The sequence below is a fragment of the Micromesistius poutassou genome, assembly GCF_964030765.1.
Source record: "Micromesistius poutassou genome assembly, chromosome: 24".
Taxonomy (NCBI): domain Eukaryota; kingdom Metazoa; phylum Chordata; class Actinopteri; order Gadiformes; family Gadidae; genus Micromesistius; species Micromesistius poutassou.
In genome coordinates this window covers 5687558-5710512 of record NC_140294.1, presented here as the reverse complement: position 1 = coordinate 5710512, position 22955 = coordinate 5687558, and the positions used below count along the sequence as shown (strand labels likewise).

Here is a 22955-nt window from a genome sequence, read left to right as displayed (position 1 = left end):
GTTACGTTAGGCTTTAGTCCGGCGTCAATAATAAATGGTCTTGATCAGAAATAAACCTCCATTCCGTGTGTGTGTGATCTGTCCGTTGCTGAATAAGGTTCTATAGCTGCTTTGGCATGTTGGTGGTCAACATGTCTGTAGTGTAAAACGTTCTAAAACTGGTGTCAAATGTTGCTGGCCGTATTACTACGTAAACCATGAATGTTGCGCATCATTTATTATGACGTCATTATATATACTTCCTCTCAGCAACCCCAACTCAAACTGACTTCCCGCGTCTCTGACAACTGCCTCAATAATCAAGAAGAAGAAGACTCCCTTTGTGTGTCTTTGTGTTCCTTCAATATGTGTTGTATACGTTTGGGTGAACACAGATCTCCTCACACTCCTCTTTTCAAAACAAGGGTCCATTTTGTTAGCAGTGACGCGCGTAGGAGGACGGTCTGACGGAGCCTCAGGGGCCGTCTGGCTCCAGGACGCCTACGGGTTAGACAGGGGACACCTGGCATCCAACCCACAACCTTTAGAGCAGGCAGTCACACACCCCCCAGACCACTGGACTGTTGTGGTGTCTGTGTGTCTCTGACCTCCACCCCCTCCACCCCCTCCACCCTCAGGGTCTGTCAGGGCACCCCCAGCCCCGCTGCAGGGGGGCTCTGCTGGGGGCCGTCTACCGGAGCGACTGGCTGGAGGTGGACCTCCTGAACGCTGACATCACCGCGCACACGCACGCCGCCAGCACCCAGAGCAAGGTGCTGGAGGACGGGTGGTCGGTGGGTTATAGACGGTGGTAGGTGGGTTATAGACGGTGGTAGGTGGGTTATAGACGGTGGTAGGTGGGTTATAGACGGTGGTAGGTGGGTTATAGACGGTGGTAGGTGGGTTATAGACGGTGGTAGGTGGGTTATAGACGGGTGGTAGGTGGGTTATAGACGGTGGTAGGTGGGTTATAGACGGTGGTAGGTGGGTTATAGACGGTGGTAGGTGGGTTATAGACGGTGGTAGGTGGGTTATAGACGGGTGGATGTTGGGAGGGTTGGTAGATCATGGGGTGGATGATGTATGATGGGTGATGATGAATATGAGGATGAATTGGTGGATTGTGACGGATTGTAGACGGACAGAAAAAGAACATGCTTGTCAGAAGTGATTCTTCTTCCTGTCTGGTGAACGACGGTGTGTGTGTGTGTGTGTGTGTGTGTGTGTGTGTGTGGGGGGGGGGGGGGGGGGGGGGGGTTGAAGTGCGCTGCTGTCAGTGACTCCTCCCACTCTGGTTTGTGTTCATTCTGGCTCCCCATAAGGTCGTCCCTCTGGCTCTGATCTGTCTGCTGATTGGCTGCTCGGTCTCGGAGGCGGAGTCCCACCTGGTGCGTCAGCCAGTGGTCCGCGAGGTGGTGGGGGCGTGTCTGACATCAGCAACACAGAAATACACACACACACACACACACACACACACATCTTTGTCAAATCTATTAAATAGAATAAAGGATATAATGCCAATAATTGCTCTTGGTGTAACATTTTATATATTTATTGTTGCAGTTCTATGTAAATATTGTCTAATAATCTTTGAAATATTCTCATATATAATACATATATTACCCATTTTACAAATATGGTTTATTGCATCTTTACCTGAGCTACAAAGGCACCCAATAATAATAATAATAATAATAATAACAATAATAATCTCATTATTATTTAATAATGATAATGAAAATAACAAACCTTATCTTATTATCTGGACCTGTGATCATGATATGGTGGCTGAGGTCTGGATATTTGTGTACATATGATCCTTCTTGTGTAGGTTCTTCTATTCATACATGATGTGTATTTATCAGAGATGGGGGACTCCAGTCCAGTGACTTGACTCCAGTCAGACTCCAGTTGCCAGATTGAGGACGTGTTCAACAGTGATTAAAGACTTGACTTGGACTTGTATCCAGGACTTGAGACTTGACTCAAGTCTCTTGCATGCAATGACTCGACAAGTCACTGCTGTCTTAGTTAATATGTAAATTATCAAAAATATATATTTTTTGTCAATTGTATGTTTCCTGTTGCATGTGGGCGAACCTGGCAACCTGTGATCTCTACCAAGTGACGCACGCGCACCCATAACTCTAGCGGTAGAGTGGCCGGCCTGCCGGAGCTTCCAAGTTGGAAGGTGTTCGTACGAGTCCTACTGCTCCTATAAGTCAGAAGTGCCGAGAGCTTACTGTTTAAATGATATCGTCCACAACACAAGCACTCAATAGTGTTCTGAACGGGGACACACTCTTCCGGCGGGAGTCCGCATACGGCAACAATCCCTTTCTCCTCCATGTCGCGGTTCAATCTGGACTTCAGAGTCAAAGCCACAGCTCCCTCCTTTCCCCCAAGTCCTTCTCCTCCATGGCCGCAGCGTGGACACTTCAACCTGCACTGAATGCATGCGCGCTCCCGCGGCCGTGGATACAATTATTATAGGGGGTAAGCATTCTCTCTCTCTCTCTCTCTCTCTCTCTCTCTCTCTCTCTCTCTCTCTCTCTCTCTCTCTCTCTCTCTCTCTCTCTCTCTCTCTCTCTCTCTCTCTCTCTCTCTCTCTCTCTCTCTCTCTCTCTCTCTCTCTCTCTCTCTCTCTCTCTCTCTCTCTCTCTCTCTCTCTCTCTCTCTCTCTCCTCCCCCTGTATCCCAAACATTTTAACTTTTGAGTGGTCATTGGGGAATTATGGAGCACATTGGCACATCCTCTCTCAGGGGATTGTTAATGAAACAGGGATGTTTTTTTTATAAAGTCCAACTACCGGAGTTGTGTTTGTTAAGCCTATTATGCCAGGCATTATTCTTCACTGGTTGGAAGGTTCTAATAAAGAAATGGAATACCAGTAATCATTGGTCTTCGATTTAATTAATTATAGTGACTGGCATGTATATTGATAACCCAATGGAATTGACTTTGCATGAATTTGGTAATTTAAATATGTAGTTTATCATGTTGATTGCCATGTTAAGTTGGCGAAACTTACAGTAGCTTCACATGTAGTGAACTACTTTTGCTGTGTTTGTGTAACTTAGCTTGCTACATTTGGCTGGTGGGAGCATCTGTGTAGTGAAGCTTCATTCATGGCAGAGTAACTGATAGCTTAGCTCACTACATCTTCAAAGTAGCTTGCCCAACACTGGTTTTCATCATGTTGACGTTTGAGGCCTAATTACATTTTTTTCTATATTTCTCTGACACATGCACACACACTCCACTATCCCAAATGCACACACGCACACACACACACACACACACGCACGCATCGCACGCACGCACGCACGCACGCACGCACGCACGCACGCACGCACGCACGCACGCACGCACGCACGCACCACGCACAACACACACACACACACACACACACACACACACACACACACACACACACACACACACACACACACACACACACACACACACACACACACACACACACACACACACACACACACACACACACACACACACAGGGTGAGGCCTCTTTGAAGTATTGGACATATAAGTCATACTTCAAGTTCATTCTTAGTTCAACTTCATTCTTTGATGCACTGTATTTTGCAACATATTAAAATATTTGCTGCAAAAAAAAGTCCATCACTTTAAGAAGGTTGTCTACCAGCTTATTTTATTTCTATGATTTGACTTGCTTGACCTAAGATATGACTTGACTTGTCTTGACTCGACTCTTACAAAAATGACTCGGACTTGCTTGAGACTCGAAGGTGAAGACTTGGGACTTGCTTGAGACTTGCACATGTGTGACTTACTCCCATCTCTGATTGCATTTACAGAACCTCAGGACTCTGAAACAACCTTCTGAATGCTCTGACCTGCTTGTAGAAACTGTAAAATAAAAGCGTGTAGAATATGCTACAAAGCCTGTAGAAATTACAGCTTTCTCAGGTTGGACGGGGAAGTTTGGGCATGGAAAACAGGGCAAACATATTAAACTTTAGGAATCGTTCTTCATTTCAAAGATCTCCAACATGGACTTCAGATATGGCCATGATGCTCTGGAGGTGAGAGAGAGTGTAGTGGAGTCCAAAGTATATTATTTGTATTCCAAATGTAGTGGGGTTAGAGTCATACATTTCTAAAAAAATGTTTAGTCAAGGAAAGAGACAGATACTCGAAAAATGTACTCAAGTAAATGTACTTTGTTACTGTCCACCCCTACCCCAAGGCCATTTCTGCCACAGTCATTATTTGAGATCATCCCAGTGATACCACCAACCCATCCCCCATGTCTTGTTGATTGTTCAGAAAGTGACTCTGAACCAATCCCAGCAGTCCATGATATTTCCGCTGCATATAAATTGTGTGTAGATAAAGGAACTACTTCAACATTAGTGTGCGTCTTGTCACAACCAGGTCGACCACAGACACCGTCAGACCAGCTTCTTCCTCTACAGTAAGATGCTTTATTTCCTTTACTTCTTCTTTTATTGCTTATGAACCTGACCTTCATCTCTACAGCACTGGTACTGAGAACTATCACATAATATAAATGAATAAAAACATGTAGGTACTCTCAGCTAAAACACCAGGAAGGATTTGGATTTTATTTTCTACCTGCAGGTGTGTGTTTAAATATCTCAACGTGAGAGGAGAGGAGAAACTATGAAAATGTCTTCAGCAGTGAGAGTATTTCTAGCTCTCCTTCTGTCACTATCAGGTTGGTACTTTGACATTCTGAACAATTAGTTGAACTCTTTCAATGAGGTAACAAGCAAACAGCTGGACTCTGCAGAGGGTGAAACCACAGCATGTTGTAAATAGAGACATTAAATAATCCACCTCTAGAACGCTGTGGTTAGGATGATCAAAACGCACAAAGAAAATGGTAATGTTAAATATTCCACTTAAATACCATGATAAATATCCTGTCTTTGTTTTTCATCCATCCATCAACAATTTGTAGATCTTTATGTAGATATTGATATTCTGGGTATTGTTACATTTGCGTGTTGCAGATACATTTGAGATTAAAATAAAGACTTGACTGAGGGCATTTCCTGCTGGCTCTGTCACTTCCTTTTGTTCTCATTTTTGCACGTGAACTTGAACCCGCAGTTCAGTGGTCGCATGTCTCTGCAGCCTCCTTATCTCTATGGATCTCATGATCTTGCTTTTCCTCAGTTGAACCTCTGTCTTGTTCATTCTCACTGAGATGTGTTTTTCTGTTTTACAGCACTAAAGGGTAATCGTGACTTGGCAGTGAGTTACACAACTAGTAATGTCTGTGCATTACTAGTACCGCTAGTAATGCACAGACACCGCTCTGCCCCGGTAGAAAGACTGTGGTTTACTGAAGAGGCAAACCAACCTAATGGACTGCTAGGTGATACAGCCTATGCAGGTCGTGTTGAACAGAGCTGTGAAGAGATCATCTGCAGCTTGTCCAGCTGTAAAGGAAAGTGTACCCTGATAATCAAAGACCTGAGAAACACTGACTCTGCTTGGTACAAGTTTAGGTTCATAACAAACCAGACAGGATTTACTGGTCCAACTGGAGTGAAGTTATCAGTGACAGGTATACTCTGATGACTTATAAGACTACCCAACATTGTGTGTGTGTGTGTGTGTGTGTGTGTGTGTTCTGTAAGGTCTGTAATCCAATCATTTTTGAATAACAGTTTTTCTCTTGGACCCAGATCTCCAGGTCTCGTATATCGAACCAAATCTGAGATGTTCCAGTGGTTACACATGTGAACTAGCTGGTAACCCTAACTACATCTGGTACAAGAACGGACGGCATTTCAATGGAAGTTTATATATAAACCCTATCTACTATGACAGCTATTCCTGCGCTGTTGAAGGATACGAACGCCTCCATTCCCCTTTTGTGTGTAAGTCGACTCCACACTGACATGAGGGCAGATGTTATGGAGCTTTTTGTAATAACTACATGTGTTATTAATGGACAACGCGTGTGTGCAGCCTTACCAGTAGAAAGATACTTCACACTCTGGAAAGTTATAAGAGAAACATATTTTCTGTCACATTGTGGTGGAGGGAATAGTTTCTCTATCATAATATATAAGAGGACACTTATTAAGAATACATATTAGAAAGAATAGTAACACTTGACAATATGGGTACATTAATTTACTGTTGATTCAGTAAATGCAGTAATAAGCATTAATATATATTAGCACAGGAGTTAGGGTTCATGGGTAAGGTTAGAGCTAGGGTTAAGTCTAGCCATATGAACTAATGTATAAATCAATACCTTAGTTAACATGGACACCATTAGTCAATTATTACTAGACCATTAGTGAACTGGTTATTCAATGTCAGTTAAAGTTAATGACTGCTTTAATTAATGTTAATGTTGTCAAGTGATCCCAAAGGAATAAGTAGGAACTACTATGGAAGTAAATCTGTCATCGGATTTTGAAAATAAAAAGCCATTGAATTTTAAGCACTGAATATTCATGCATTGAAATAAAGTACCTGGATTTTTTTTCCACTGAATTAAAGCCATTGAATTTTTAGCTCTGAATATTTATGCATTGAAATAACGTATCAGATTTTTTTTCTTCTGAATTGAACGAAATATTCAAAGTTAAAAAATTCAAGTAGTCTAAATTCAGATTCAAAATGCTATGTATTCATTTTAACTTAAATATTTTCAACGTCCCCAAATTCAACATGCCGGGAGCAATCGAGAGCAATCGATCCCAGATGCTAGATCGCCGTCAAGCAAGGAGAGCGAGCGGGTGTTACACCGTATTCTGCGACCCACCGGAAAGTGTGACCCCAGGGGGCACTGTTGTACATTTTTTGCAACATGCACGAGTTTGAAGTGTAGACAGGCATCAGGCATGAAGTGGTTCACGTGCGGAAACACGCACAAGCTGAAAACGTAACGTTTGTATCATCATCGATCACTCGGGATGGGTGCATTCGTTTTGGACACCGTCGGCTGAAGCAAAACGGTTGATATGCCTCTGTGGTGGCATAACGAGCCGACAGTATAGCGCACTGAGTGGCATGATACAGATAAGAGGATGATATGAGATATGAGAATTTAAATCAGGTTGCTGTCAGGCGCTTCTTCCCGAGGCACGCCGTGCGTCCACTGGAGCTACAGGCTGCAGCCGCTTCAGTTGCCACTCAATGCACGATACTGTCGGCTCTGCTCTCTCGTGCCACAGCGGGCAGCAGGCTTCAGATCGCCCCAGACTCACACCAGTAGGCAAAGGGACCTCAGATCTCCCCAAATTGGTGCCTAAATTGACCCACTTAACCCACTACAATTACCCTTAGGCCTAAGCTGCATGCAAATCCAGCCAAGTCACTGCAATCACACACACACACACACACACACACACACACACACGCACATGCACACTTCACATACAGTCATTAGTTCATTGTTTATTTCACAAACTGCAGTAAAAGGGTTAAAAAAACCGGTGTGCATTATAACAAAAACATAAATACCCCCCCCCCCCCCCCCCCCCCCCACCTAATCGTGCTTAATAAATACATTTGATTTGATTAGCATTTTACAATCCCATTCAATGGATAGGGTGATACGGTCCACCATCGTTGCTTCTTTCCCCATAAAAAGCTACAGTCAGGTTGATTTACCTTTGAGCATTTCCTATTATAGGCTACTGTGTAAAATGCTGTTTAGAATTAACGTTTGTATCAAGAAAGAGAGACCCATCATCACAGCCGTTTTCGTTGACATGGCTTAAACCTACTCTGCACATGCCTTCCCCCCGCATCAGAGTCCGGTATCCAACAAGTGACGCTCTTATTATTCCTGCTCGCTCTCCTTGCTTGACCGCGATCTAGCATCTGGGATCGATTGCTCTTTCTTGGGTCCCCCGACGTTAACGCTGAATTTCGTACCTTGAATTTTGCAGCTGAATTTGACATGTAGAATTTGGGGACGTTGAAAATATCTAAGTTAGGGTTAGGGTTAGGGTTAGGGTTAGAAATGAATACATAGCATTATGAATCTGAATTTAGACTATTGCATTTTTTTACTTTGAATATTTAGTTAAATTCAGAAGAAAAAAAATCAGAAAAATTCAGAGCTAAAAAATCAATGGCTTTTTATTTTCAAAATCCGATGAGATAGATTTACTTCCATAAACTACAGCTTCTATTATAGTATATCTTTTTAGTTTCTACTATTGTAGTTTCTACTCTGGTATTTTCTCATTGAACTATACCAGATTGCTATTCTCTTAGTAAACACTAAGACTACAAATTCACCAGATTAGTGCTTCAAGAACTTGGTGCTATTCCTTTCTCAGGTGTCTCTGTCTACAGTTGTTACAAAGTGTCCTACACCACCAGAACCATGTGTGTTCTGCAAGGAACATCAGTGGACATCTCCTGCACATACGGCCCGGTTAGAACAATCTATACATCAGATACATACTGGTATATATGGAGAGATAATCAACAGCCCAGGGACCTCATAACAGACTCTGAATATAAAGGCCGTGCTCAGTACCCTGACGAAAGGACAGAAAGCTCCACTCTGAGAATCACTGACCTCAAAGTCACAGATTCAGCAGAGTACCGCTTCAAGTTCAAAACATATCACCATGAATGGAAAGGTGATTTACATGGTACAACTCTGACCGTCACAGGTAATACTTTATATATAGTCGGCCAATAATACTAATAATATTCAACAGTTAGGACTCTACAGCGGTTTAATTATATACTATATATTACTTATTCAGGCCTGAGCGTGGACGTGACCCCTGTTGCCACGGTGACAGAGGGCCAGAGAGTGACACTGAGCTGTATCACCAGTTGTCCTCTGACTGGTCCACCCTCCTACATCTGGTACAAGAACAACGTTTCCCTGTTGGAGGAACCAAATAACCAGCTGGTTCTGGAGCACGCCACCCCGAGGCATGCTGGGAAGTACTCCTGCTCCGTCAGAAGTGACCGACCCCTCCGCTCTCCCCAAAAGACCCTCACCGTTCAATGTACCATGTGTATATTACATCCCACTTCATCTGTTTCTGATTGGCCCAGTTTACCTGTGACTGCAATAACACTGTTGAGCCAGAGGTGGTGACTGCAGTCTGATGTTTGTCTTTGGTGACTCTTTAAAGAAAAGGGCAATGATACTAGCCTGACATGTTTGCTAATACTTTTGTGATACATTTAACTAACACTTGTTATCAACACACCTGCCACCAGATGCTCCAAAGACCCCCTCAGTGAGCGTGAGTCCCTCTGGTGAGATAGAGGAGGGCAGCTCAGTGACTCTGAGCTGCAGCAGTGATGCCAACCCAGCAGCTAACTTCTCCTGGTTCAAGGTTACTACAGATGATTCCTCCAGAGTGACGGGCCTGGGTCAACAGGTCGTCTTTGATCACATCCAGTCTTCAAACACTGGACAATATCTCTGTGAAGCTAAGAATGAGAGAGGGACAACATCAGAATCCATCTCCATCGATGTGAAGTGTGAGTAAAACACACAATACAGAGAAATTATCTAAACCTCGTCTACATGAATCATCCCAAAGGGCAAACATCACTCTCTGCTATTTTTTGATATGAGAGTACTGTTTAAAATGCTAAAAGTTGAACGTCATATGGAGCAGTTCTCTCATATTTAAGATATTTATTCATCATGTATTCAATTCAAAAGCTCTCAAAGCTTTTCTTTCCAATATCGTTAATACTAATCCACGTTATGTTTCAACATGTTTTTACAATGACCTCCAGATGGGCCTAAAAACACATCTGTGTATTCAAGTCCCTCTGGTGAGATAGAGGAGGGCAGCTCAGTGACTCTGAGCTGCAGCAGTGATGCCAACCCAGCAGCTGACTTCACCTGGTTCAAGGACCATGAAGACTCAGTGGGACAATCAGGACAGAACTACACCATCGCTCATATCTCATCCCAGCATGGAGGAAACTATTACTGCAGAGCGCATAATGGAATCGGACGTCATAATTCCACCTTGTTGTTCATTTATGTGACAGGTAATCGTTCATCTGATAGACCAACCCCTTTGATGTATCAAAGGGTCAGGTTTAAGGACTTGAGCACACAGTCTAATACTGGCCTATGGATGTTGCAGGTTCCTCACCATCACCACACACACTAGTTGCTGTAGGAACCGCTGCGGCCTTACTATCCCCCATAGCCCTCCTCGTCTTCCTCTGGATGAGGTATATTCTCTCTCTCCCTTCGTTCTTTGACATGGATTTCTCCTGCTGCTTCTTCATCTGTCTGTTCTCTTCCCCAGGAGAAAGAAGGCGTCCAGAAAAGCCCCTGGGCTGGGAGGACGGCCAGAGACCGAGGAGGGGGTGAGACACAGGAAGTCATTTAACTAACCCATGATGGAACTAACATACAGTGGAAATACCCCGAGGCAACGCCCCAAACCACATGTGAAACGTGACTTCTTTCTTTAGCGAGTGGTCTTGTCTGTTGCTCTAGCCCTGTCAATATGCAAACATAAGAGATGATGCCCAATGAAGAAATGCTGTTGGAGGTGAAAGGCAAAACCCTCAATTTAGTGGTTGAGTGGTGGATCCACGGTCCTACCCCAGCGACGGTAGCCAGCTCTGGGTCAAGGCCAACCGGCATGAAGCCTTTTAAAAGGGTTTTCTAATGGACCTTTCTGTCTCTCCCTCTCTCCCTGTCAGTCTCTTTGTGTTCCTGTGTACGTCTTGGCTGGGACCAATCGCTTGGCTCCTTCAGCACAGAGTGTACCAATAGAACAGCAGGATGACCTTCACTATGCCAGCGTCCACATCCACCGATTGGCTGGCTCCAATGTCCAATCAGATCGGTCGGAGGAGGTCCTTTACTCTACAGTCAACGTTCAAAGAGCCAAGGCTGTCCCTGAATGAGCTTCTCATGATATCAGAGGGGTGTTCCACAAAGCCGGTTTTATCACTTACCCAGCTAAGTTAACCCAGGGTTAGCGGCAACCCTAGGTTTTCCGTTCCAAAATGACCACGGCATGTAAGTTGCTATGGAAACATATGCTCTCAATCAAACCTGGTCGGAGCAGGTTTTGCGCAGGTTAAGTTTGGAAGATAACTCTGTTTTGCTCAGACTAGGCTATTTAAACCTGCGTTTATCGCAGCTTTTACGTGTTCGCCTGTTGATATCGGAGCGCAAATAATTTGTGCAATTCACAACGAGATTAATTAGACCATGGCTCGACATATTGTCCTTTCCGGATGACTTTTTGCTGGAGAGATATAGTTTTTCACGTGATTCTTTGATATATTTAAATAGCCTTCTCCAACCCTACATTGCAAATGTTACCAATCGTGGATCTGCCCTCAGTTCACTACAAACAATCTGCATAGCTTTCCGTTTTTTTGCGACGGGTAGCTTTTTGTACAGTGTAGGAGATGCTGAGCACATAGGCAAAGCTACCGTCTGCCGCTCCGTGCGTCTGTCTTGCGCTGAAGCGGTTGTTGCGTAACTTCATGGAGTTTCACCAACTTGCAGGTCAGCATTATCTACTTTAAGTGTTCCCAAATGGCTCCGAAATTATCCTTGTTGACTTTTCATCTGGGTGTTATATTTCAGGATTTCCTAATGTAATTGGGTGCATTGATGGCACACATCCAATGTGAGCAATACATTTCAACAGGGTGCGTTGCATTATGAACATATCATAGACCTCATATAATTGTTGTGCTTGTGCAAGATAGCTCAAAGTTTGTATTTGATCGCAGGGCAATTCGATGGGGATCTCCTAGGAGATCGAGGGTATCAATGCCTCCCGACGCTCATCACCCCGTACCCTAATCCCGCTCCTGGACCACAGACAACATTTAACCTGGCACACAGCAGAACCCGCGTTAAGATTGAAAATACATTCTGGATATTGAAGTCCAGATTCCAATGCCTACGTGGAGTTTGTCCGGAACGGGCATGCGATGTAATTGTTGCATGCGCCGTCCTCCACAATATAGCCACTCTGCGCAAAGAGATGCCTCCCCACTTTACCCGTTCCTCGAGGAGGAACACATTCGCAAATGTTTGTAAGGGCTGACAAAGGATGCGAGACCACATTTGCAGAAATCATTTAAATAAAAATAAATAAATAAAACACTTTTCTTCCATCATTTTTATTCTTTAGTTGCTGAGGGAGGAAAAAGAATAATTAGTACCTTGATCGGTAAAATATGCGGCCCGTTTCGCCATTTTGATCAGGATTTCCATGATCCATACATCACGTCTTTATAGGTTTGCCGTGAACGCGCACAACCCTGTGTTAACCAACCCCGTGTTGATTGAACTAATTCATAACCGGTGCTGTGGAACCGACAGCTCTGGGTTAGTCGGCACAGGATCGGACAACCTAGAGTTCAGCGTTAACTCTGTGTTTGTTAAACCTCCGTTCTTGGAACACCCCTCAGAAGAGAAAAAGAGTCAATATTTTGACCTTGTCATTTTTCACCTGCTTTAGCAATGTTATCGTTTGTTTCTCATGCCAATAAAGCTTTTATGAATTGAATTGAGTTGGAGAGAGATCTGTATTCCACTTGTCTGGATCAAAGGTTACTGTGTAGACTCACAGCACTCCCTCCATCACACACACACACACACACACACACTCACTCACTCACTCACTCACTCACTCACTCACTCACTCACTCACTCACTCACTCACTCACTCACTCACTCACTCACTCACTCACTCACTCACTCACTCACTCACTCACTCACTCACTCACTCACTCACTCACACACACACACACTCACTCACTCACTCACTCACTCACTCACTCACTCACTCACTCACTCACTCACTCACTCACTCACTCACTCACTCACTCACTCACGCCTGCTACTGAAGTGGCTGAACCAAATGTGAAATGCGGACCCTTATCTACGTGTGAATGGGAGGTAAGAACTGCACAGTTTCCGTTGACATTATTTTGATATTTATCCTTACCAGACGGTCACTATTGGCTGCTCTGAAGTATATTATGCTTGCAGATTAGTTTATCTTCAGAAACGACGAAAATTGTATGAATTGACTTCCAGCTGCTCGTACAGCAGGTAGATTTGTCTACGTTCTAGTCTCATTTCACTCTACTTAGTCATACTTAGTATTTCACAAGGTGCTAGGTGAGCAGAGGCGTGGCCACGGCGGGCCTGGACGGGCCTAGGCCCGCCTCATTGTCAGTCTTGCCCGTCCAATCAGAGGGCTTTCCTTCGTTTACGTTCACCATCTAAAAAAGGCGCTCAAGTCAGCACTCGTCTGAGAGCTCAAGAATCAGTCACATCGCAAACAGCCGGCAGCTCCTCCCCCCTCCCCTCCTGAACGTTTCTGTGAGAGCCCTCCCACTTTACAAATATAAGAAATAAAGACATATAGCCATCAGACATTAGGCCTGTCTGTCGGTCGAGGAGGACTCTCTCTCTCTCTCGCTGTCGCTCGCACTCTCTCTCTCTCTCTCTCTGCGTGTGTGTGTGATAAGTTTTCATCAAATCAATTATTCAATAGCTTTTATTGTTATTCGGGGCTCAAAGTGCATTGACATTTTAAAAATGCTTGGCAACTACTATTGGTTAGTTGAAAATAATAATAACAAACAGCTGAAAATGGTGTTAATTTACAGAAGCACCATAGTACTACTAAGTGTAACAACAGCTAAGGCAGCAACCTACCTAACTATAGTGAAATAAAGCACAGGCTTGTGTGGGGGAGGGGGAGAGGGAGAAGGGGGGGTGTGAAGGCAAGATTGTGGATTGTACATTGGCTACTTGACGTGAGAGTTTAAGTTGTTGTTTTTTACCAGAAGAATACGTCATTGAGATTAAACATCTCTTCAAGTGACCTGGCCAAGACAGGCAGACAGGCAGAGTCAGTCACACATAGCCTACACACAAAACATTAGAAAAATAAAACAACTAAAACAGTCGGCAGGGGGGAAGGGGGATATCAATATTGCAAGACATTTCGGGAGGCTCAAGGAAGAGAGTAATATTATATTTTAGCAACAAAGTGTAGTCTTGTGGTGGACTCTATAGACATAATTCACTTATTGACATGTTTTTGTTCTGTGTTATAGGGATGCTGCCTCTTTAAGATTGCATCACTCGTGTGTACAGTGTGTGTCTGTGCATGCGTGTGTGTGTGTGTGCGTGTGTGCATGTCCTGTCACGTTCCATGTTCCAGGAACTGGACAAAAGGTGGAGAGACAACTGAGTTTTGCAATTTTAACAAAAATAATTTATTAATGAACTTAAAGACAACTCGAACCAAGACAAAACAAACCAACAAAACAAAGAAACAAAGAAACAAAAGAGTCCACAGGTGGAGCAGGGCTTCCACCCCCAGCCGGAGTCTAGAGCGACCCATGAATGTTCCAGTGCTGAGCCTTTTGCTCCGGCCAGGCCACACCCCACCAGGTGCCATTCATCAGCCTGATGAACTGGCTGATGAGCTGCTGCAGGAACTCCTCCAGCCATCACACCCCCCCGGCTAAGACAGAGGTACCACCTCTGACCTCCGACCCTGCAAGACACATACCAGAGAAAAAAAAAACACAACTTCCAATCCAATATACTCTACCTACATCTAGGCAAATCTATAACCCAACTCGACTGCCAGATCATAGTCCAGGTAAGCACCTTATTAAATAACATGCAATGCAGAACCCCTCCCTCCTCCCCATTACCTCACCAACACCCCCAAACCCCATGACTCCGCAACTGTGGATCCAGAAGAAGCATCTTTAAGAGCACATACGGATGGGAGCCCGGCCTGGATAGAAGCAGAGAGAAAAGTACATAGCACAACAACCAGGACTCACTGTCACCCACTGAACCTCGTCACACAGACGATGGTATCACAACCAGGACTCACTGTCACCCACTGAACCTCGTCACACAGACGATGGTATCACAACCAGGACTCACTGTCACCCACTGAACCTCGTCACACAGACGATGGTATCACAACCAGGACTCACTGTCACCCACTGAACCTCGTCACACAGACGATGGTATCACAACCAGGACTCACTGTCACCCACTGAACCTCGTCACACAGACGATGGTATCACAACCAGGACTCACTGTCACCCACTGAACCTCGTCACACAGACGATGGTATCACAACCAGGACTCACTGTCACCCACTGAACCTCGTCACACAGACGATGGTATCACAACCAGGACTCACTGTCACCCACTGAACCTCGTCACACAGACGATGGTATCACAACCAGGACTCACTGTCTCCTGCAGATTTCTAACTCCTTTTCATGTTCAAATTTCAACATAAACAATTCCTTTTGCTGTTCAAAGGTTAACCCCGGCACAGAAGTAGTAACACCACTCTTACCATCATCGACCATCAGGACTCCTTCCTCCTGCAGATTTGCCTGTACTATACTCATGATGGTCTCCCTTGTACGTCTGGCATCCACAGCAACCGAATAATGATTGTGCCACCTTGAGAAGCTGCTCCTTCGTATATTGCTCTAGTAACTCATAAGAGGGACATTTAATGAAATCTTCAACCCTGGCAGCCATACCTGAACCCAACCCAACAGTCTAGATAAACAATACAGAATGTGGCGCCCCCACTGGGTCCCCCCTACTAACTGCCTAACCAAAACCTACTTACACTCAACCCTAGTCTTCAGTGGCATTGCTGAGTTCGCCAAGGGCCCTCCCAGGATACCACCCAAAACAGTAAAGGCAAAAAAAACTGCAGCAGAGCCTCTATTAGGGACTGCTGCTACGCCTAACAGAGGGGAACACCAGTGAAAAAATTTGCCACACTTACTTTATCTCCAAACTCTGTACTTACCAACTCAGTATACGTCTCCACCAACCTGCATCAGCAGACCAACAATTCCTACCCAAAACACTGGCTTTAGACGAGCCCCCATTTTGTCACGTTCCATGTTCCAGGAACTGGACAAAAGGTGGAGAGACAACTGAGTTTTGCAATTTTAACAAAAATAATTTATTAATGAACTTAAAGACAACTCGAACCAAGACAAAACAAACCAACAAAACAAAGAAACAAAAGAGTCCACAGGTGGAGCAGGGCTTCCACCCCCAGCCGGAGTCTAGAGCGACCCATGAATGTTCCAGTGCTGAGCCTTTTGCTCCGGCCAGGCCACACCCCACCAGGTGCCATTCATCAGCCTGATGAACTGGCTGATGAGCTGCTGCAGGAACTCCTCCAGCCATCACAGTGTGCATGCAGTGTGTGTGTGTGTGTGCATGCTGTGTGTGTGTGAGCTGCGGGCTGCTTGGCACATGCTCACTTCACCAAGTGTGCAGTAACTTGTCTGAAAAGAATTTCCCCCAAAAAAGGACAATAAAGGATAACTTAACTTAACTTTGACAGGCCTGCTATTATATAGTAGTAAGATATACTTGAACATTGAGTTCAATATTCAAGTGATTTGTTTGTCTTCATGCTACTAAAAATTGAAAAGAAGGACGTGACAGAAGTCCTTTAAATGTCCTGATATTTAAATCACAAGTTAAATATTTATGCGTAGCGACTGGGGATTTACAGTTGTATAAATCCTCCTAGTAACATGTTGCTGGACTGTACCACTTTCACAGGGGGACTCTATGGTTTAAACCACAGCTAGAGCCCTAGAGGGAGAGAAAGAGACTTGGCCACGCCTCCTTGTGATGCTAAATAAATAATTAGTCTCGACAGTTGTGTACAGTGGGGTTTAAGTCAGGGCCTTCAGTAACGAACTCCAACGCCCCCCCCCCCCCCCCACAGACATGCCCACAAATATCATATTAGGTGCCGATACAGCCAACAAAGCCATATGTGCATCACACTATGCGCTACTGCATTACATCAACAACAAGACAGATGATCTTCAACAACAACAACGCACACCACTGTGCTTTACCGCAGCTAGACTTGTGCTTTACCACAGCTAGACTTAAGCATCATCACCATCAGATCTTTCATTATGTCACTCCGCAACCAGATTGCACATCACATGAGCGACCAGGTCGCGACCATAAAAGCGTAAAAACCAATTATAATGCCCGACTATCGATGTAAATGTCTGTGTTGATAGAATAGTGTTAGTTAATAAACTTACCTTTGCATCGCATTGCATTTTGTTTGTAATCCCTGTAGTTGGAAGCAAGCTACGGCAGCGGCGGACTGATCATACCGGGAGTGTGCTTCTCTGTTTATCTTGCTTTACCTGCTGTAGTGAATTGGTTGCTACACCGGAGCAAAGTGAAATTCCGCCGCTGCTGAGAAAGTAGTCCCCCAAAATGTAATGTGATCATTGCGATACAAGGATAGTTTTATTTCTAATATTATTCTATCAACACAGACATTTACATCGATAGTCGGGCATTATAATTGGTTTGCATTGGGTGTACTTTGGAGTGGGTAAAACTGTTTTTATTGGCAGGCTAGCAGTTCCCCTCGACTCGATTTCTGCAACTAGAAGGACTGAATGAAAAGTGTTGAAAATGGTCTTCAATGATAAATAACACACTGGCTCACTTGGAAATGAGACCCGATGTTACTATTACTATTACTATACTATTACTATTACTAAATTAAACGGATTCCACAACATGTTAAAGGGATACCTTTAACATGTTGTGGAATCTGTTTAATTTAGTAATTTCAGTTTTACATAGTAAGACAATAAGAATATTCTAAAGAGAATACTGTACCTAATCTTCTCCAGGATGACAATGTGTGCTGCCCCTTGTCGTATGAAAATATTAAAAAGTAAAAACAAAAGGAAATAAGGATCCGTCGATTAAAGAAATTCAGTTCACCAAAACACAGCGTAAGCCTTTAGAAAAGAGACAGAACATTAAATATGGTCACTAAGGTATTGAAAATAAATATCGGGCTTCTGGGCTCCTCAGTGTGGAAGACAGATCAAAAAGGAAGCAGACTTTGAACCACAGCTAACTACGTCTGACACCTTTATGATGGTTCTAAAGGTAGGCTATTTGTCTATAGGCTATTTTCAGTGATGAGGCAGGTAGAATCATAAAGAGTATTTACCCCCCAGTGGGGTTAGTAAATAACAAAAATTAGTCAAGTTTAACAAATACGACAGGTTTATTTTCCTTTATAAATCCATACACTGGCAATAACGTTAACTCATAATATATACTTCAATAACAAAAATAACAAACCGAATTGCTGAACACGATCACACCAATGGCACAAAAGGCACAGTCGAAAAACTGTTTGCTTCCCAATTAACAACACCTGTTCTCCGTTTCCTTGGGTTAAATAACCTATTTGGTCTGACCGCACGTAACCTCAGCCACACCCAGTACAGCCCCCTCGTGGTAAGGAGCACAAAACATGAACACAAATGAATAAATGAATATGGCTCCTACATCAACCCTTGAACGCTAGCCAGCTCAGGTAGCTGACTTGCAGCTAAGGGTACTCAAATCAAGTGTTCCTGGTAAGGGGAGAGACATGGGACAGTACGGACTGCACAGTAACCATGGTGAGGATGACAAAGATACCCGATTGGTTAAACTGATTTAATGCAGGCTAGAGCTGTCAAAGTTCGACCTTGGTGCGATCAAGATTAATGTGGCTTTTTCGCGTTTTAAGTGTGTTTTTCAGTTGGATGCAATCTGCTACTGCTACTGCTACTGGCAATAATCATGCTTTGTTTGCAATACATCAGAAATATTTTCACTTATATGTACACAATTAACAGAAGGACCAAAACATCAGAAGTGGCAGATATTACAAATCATAAACAGATGATTGATGATTAATAACATAACCTGGTTTGCTTTTTTGTGTGTGTTTTTCCGAACAGAACTCAAGGAATCAATATTGAGGTTCAATTCTTCCATAACATGAACATCATTAGCTTTCCCAGAGACCGCTTGCATTATGAATATATTGAAGTCTGATATAGATCAGGTTCCATGTGAGGTTTATCAAAATAAAAAATTGAAAAAAAAAAAAAAAAAAAAAAAAAAAAGATATGCTATAGCTATAGCAGATGATAGCCAATAGATGGCGTTGAAGTCAAGGACACTCACTGAGCAAAGAGCCCATGAGTGAGTGAGTGAGTGAGTGAGTGAGTGAGTGAGTGAGTGAGTGAGTGAGTGAGTGAGTGAGTGAGTGAGTGTGTGTGTGTGTGTGTGTGTGTGTGTGTGTGTGTGTGTGTGTGTGTGTGTGTGTGTGTGTGTGTACTTAAACAGACACAGAGAAACTGAGGAACCAGGCCACCCAATCCCAAACCCAGGGAGGAGGTCCTCCTGGGTGAAGGAGGTCCTGAAGGTGTGGATGTGTGTCAGTGTGTCTGAGGACCCTCCTCCACCTGGGGACACTCTGTAGAAGGACAGAGTGCCAGCAGGCCGGTCCAGATACACTCCTACTCTGTGAGAGCCAGCGGGGTGGAGAGGTATGAATGTTTTACTACCGTTGTACCAGGCAGAGTAACCATCATTATCACAGTAAAGACTCCAGGACTTGTTGTTCCCTCCAAGCCTGCTTAAATCACTCCTTCCTCTCCTTGTGATTCCTCTGTATGTCACTGCTATATAAACACAACAGGGGGGGCGGCACGAGCACACAAGGTCTGCGCATCTATGTGCGGATCTATTATTGATAATACCCCCCCCCCCCCCGTCAATTAAATAATGGTAATCTCTATGTGAGATCTGAGAGACCTGCATTAATGTTGTACCGCTGTCATTTAACAATGATAAATTCATTAAGAAAATAACCCTTATTTTATTAAATATTGTCCATTATACATTATTCGATTCCACTATATTCTTCAATGTGTGTTTTCCCGTTTTTTTATTTTTGGTTTATTGTTATACAATTGCAAATGGTTGCAGTTATAACATGTTTGGAGGATACGTTTTTTTATCATAATAATCATTACATTACTATAAGTTAATATTTTTGCAATCATGCACACTTTTCTGATTTCAATAAGATGTAAAAAAAAATGAATCTGTGCATTCTTAATGGAAAAGATCTTTTCAGGAGAAAAGGTACACTACTTTGTACACATTACATTAATGTAATGTAATGCACACATACACAAGCTAGCTCCCTGAATGTGGAACTGAACAGTTTCTTTGTTTAGTTCATGGTTTTGTTTTGTTTCTGTATGTTTTGTTTCTGTATGTTTTGTTTCTGTATGTTTTGTTTCTGTATGTTTTGTTTCTGTCACGGGGAACAAGGCGCTGAACGGTGGTCCTCGTTCCTCTGTATACAGTGATTCTATTGGCTCATCTTATCCTGGCCCTTTCTGTTAGCCATTCTCCTGACTTGACCTGTTTGATTAAGTTGAATAAAGGCAAAAACATGTCGACCAACAAGGAATGTTGACTGTGTGTCCCGACGAATGTCCTCTCATGCTTGTGTGGAAGGGAAGGTAACAGGCAGTCCAGCACTAGGACCCAGGCAAGGGGCGGAGTCTATCAAAAGGGGCGGGAGGCTCACCTGGGCCTCTCTCTCTGCCCTGAGACTCACCTGAGGGAGCAGCTGAGGCCCTGGTTGGCTGTTTGAGTTGACTCTTTATGTTTGGTGAGGGACTCACACTTGGAGTGATTACAGCCAAGAAGCAAGTCTAGCAAGGTTTTAAACAAGGACACGACTAGAGCAGCCAACCACTGTATTTCCCAGCCCTATTAGATGTTAGTGTGCCTTTAACTGATCACTAGAACGGGCCGTTTTCTGTTATCTTTCTTGTGGGTCTGTCTGCTGTATTCAAGGGGAGACAGAGGGGCAGGACATCCATCTTGCTTGTGTGCTTCATTGTGTGGTTTTGAGTCACCTTAGCTTGCTGTTAGTAGGTACATTTGAGTGCTGAAGAACAGCGTTGAGTTGGTTTGAATTGGTCCCTGTGTAATGGTGGTTTTAATTTGTCTACATATGTTGTGACTAGCTCTATTAATATGTACATAACTACACTAACCTCCATGACAGTCTAGCCTCATGTTGTTTATTTTCTTTGTCCATTCTTCATTGATTTGATTTATGTCCTTACTGTACAATTGACTTCATCCCTCCTTTACTGGGCCTCCATTCAGGCCTTCTACTGAAACTCCCTTGCTGCCACATAGTTGAAGGCATACTTCATAGTTGAAGTATTTTATGTCATGCATTGTGAATAGAGTCTCTATATTTTTGCCACAGCAGTCTCTGGTTCCAGTTTAATCTGGGTCTTGTCTATTGAACATCTCCGGGTCACACTTGTATAGACGATGCTCCTTGTGATGAAATTGTGATGGAATGACTTCATTCCTTCAGTTGTTTCTATTTTATCATATTTTCAGTGATATTGGATATTGTTATCGCTGGGCTGCTGTGTAATGCCTACTTCTACCGTCAGGGGGAGCACTAGTCCTTCAAATGGTGGACATTCACCATTCACTCCGTCGACTAGTTCCTGACACACACTGTAGCCTATAACATATTAACATAGTATATTGTAAGCCCTAATATGTAGTAAATCTACACACACACACACACACACACACACACACACACACACACACACACACACACACACACACACACACACACACACACACACACACACACACACACAGTATTATTATAATTACATTGAATAATATGAAGGTGTTAAATCATGAATGCAGCGTGTATATGGTGGCTTGGTGGTGGGTGTGTTGAGGACAGCCGCAGCAGACAGAGTGGGAGACGTCTTCCGCTGTCGCTCTCCAAGGTGCTGAACTCTGGCTGAGTGATGACGTCACACGCTTTGGACAAGCCACCGACCACGTGATTTAGGGAATCACCCTCGGTGTACATACTCCATTTAAAAATAAGTAAGAATGTGAAACACGTTGTGGGAAGAACTACCTGTACCGAGTGAGACGAGACTGCTATTAAATTCTCAATGGTATAAAAAACAAGACTCATTGTCTGTGGCTATTCTGACTGGTTCCTAAACTTTCTCTCACCTACAACTATAGAAGATCATGTTAGCCAAACTATAACTCACAATATGACCATCAGCAGGCGTTTATATCCAGAGCGTCCAGTGAGATGAAGGCCCAGGTCTGGGCTGCTCAGGGAGGACGTTGGGGATCCTCTGGACGAGGAGTCTAAACAAACCAACCCACCGGGTCCCCTGAGCCCCTCAACAGTCCTGGTTCACTGTGGGGCTTCAGGGCTGCAGGGCTGCCGGCTCCCCTGTGAACGCCCCTTCAGTTTAGCTTCAATAAGAGGAGGACAGGTGTGTCGCATCAGCGCCCAATCAGCAGGGGACCAGGTCACCCTATCAGCCAATCAAAGGTGACGCCTGCAACAGCAGGTGACCGGATCACCCTATCAGCCAATCAGTGTTGATGCCTTGTGTCTCATACATTGCAGTAGGAAGTGGTCTTCAGTCTCCCTCTCCTGGGGACAGAATGGACCCAGCCTGGCTTCTCTGGGTAGCCAGGTCTGCCTGTGACGGCCTTGCTCTATGGCCAGGCTGTGTCCACTGAGCCTGGACGTTGGCGCTGTCATTCCTTGTGTCTCTCATGTTCTCCCTCTCTCTTGTGTCTCCTGTGTTCCCCGCTCTGTCTTGCTCTCTTGCTGTGTGTGTGTGTGTGTGTGGTGTGTGTGTCAATCCACTCATTCTCCCGGCTCCCTGAATGCCATCACTCCCCTTCACCTGCTCCGAGCCCCCCCGCTATCCACCTCCATCTCATCAGCTCTGCAGTACATCCACCCTGGTTCTTCACTCACTCACCCCCAGATCATTGTTTCAACCACTGTGGTTCCATCCGTAGCACCGGCTCCTTGACCTGTGCACTCAGGTTGGTTTCTCCTGTGACCTTTTCTTACCTGCCTGTTCACCTGCCTGCCTGCTCATCTCCCTCGTCCGCTGTCCTGCTCAGCTCAGCTCTGTCCTCCGCCATCGCCTTTCCACCTCCTGATCTGTCGTTCTCATCCCCCCCATGCCCCGACAATAAACC

At 44.2% G+C, this 22955-nt stretch overlaps 1 protein-coding gene across 1 annotated transcript; it reads left to right on the top strand.

The window, feature by feature from the left end:
* Positions 1-4014: 4014 nt before the first annotated feature.
* LOC311369803 (B-cell receptor CD22-like) lies at positions 4015-10365 on the top strand (the record flags this gene model as incomplete). Its single annotated transcript, XM_084487993.1, has 7 exons — positions 4015-4047; positions 8505-8646; positions 8743-8994; positions 9212-9478; positions 9743-10003; positions 10102-10192; positions 10270-10365. The coding sequence occupies 7 exons, from the start codon at positions 4015-4017 to the stop codon at positions 10355-10357; spliced, it is 1134 nt and encodes a 377-aa protein (XP_084344119.1). The 3' UTR covers positions 10358-10365.
* Between the last annotated feature and the right edge of the window lie 12590 nt (positions 10366-22955).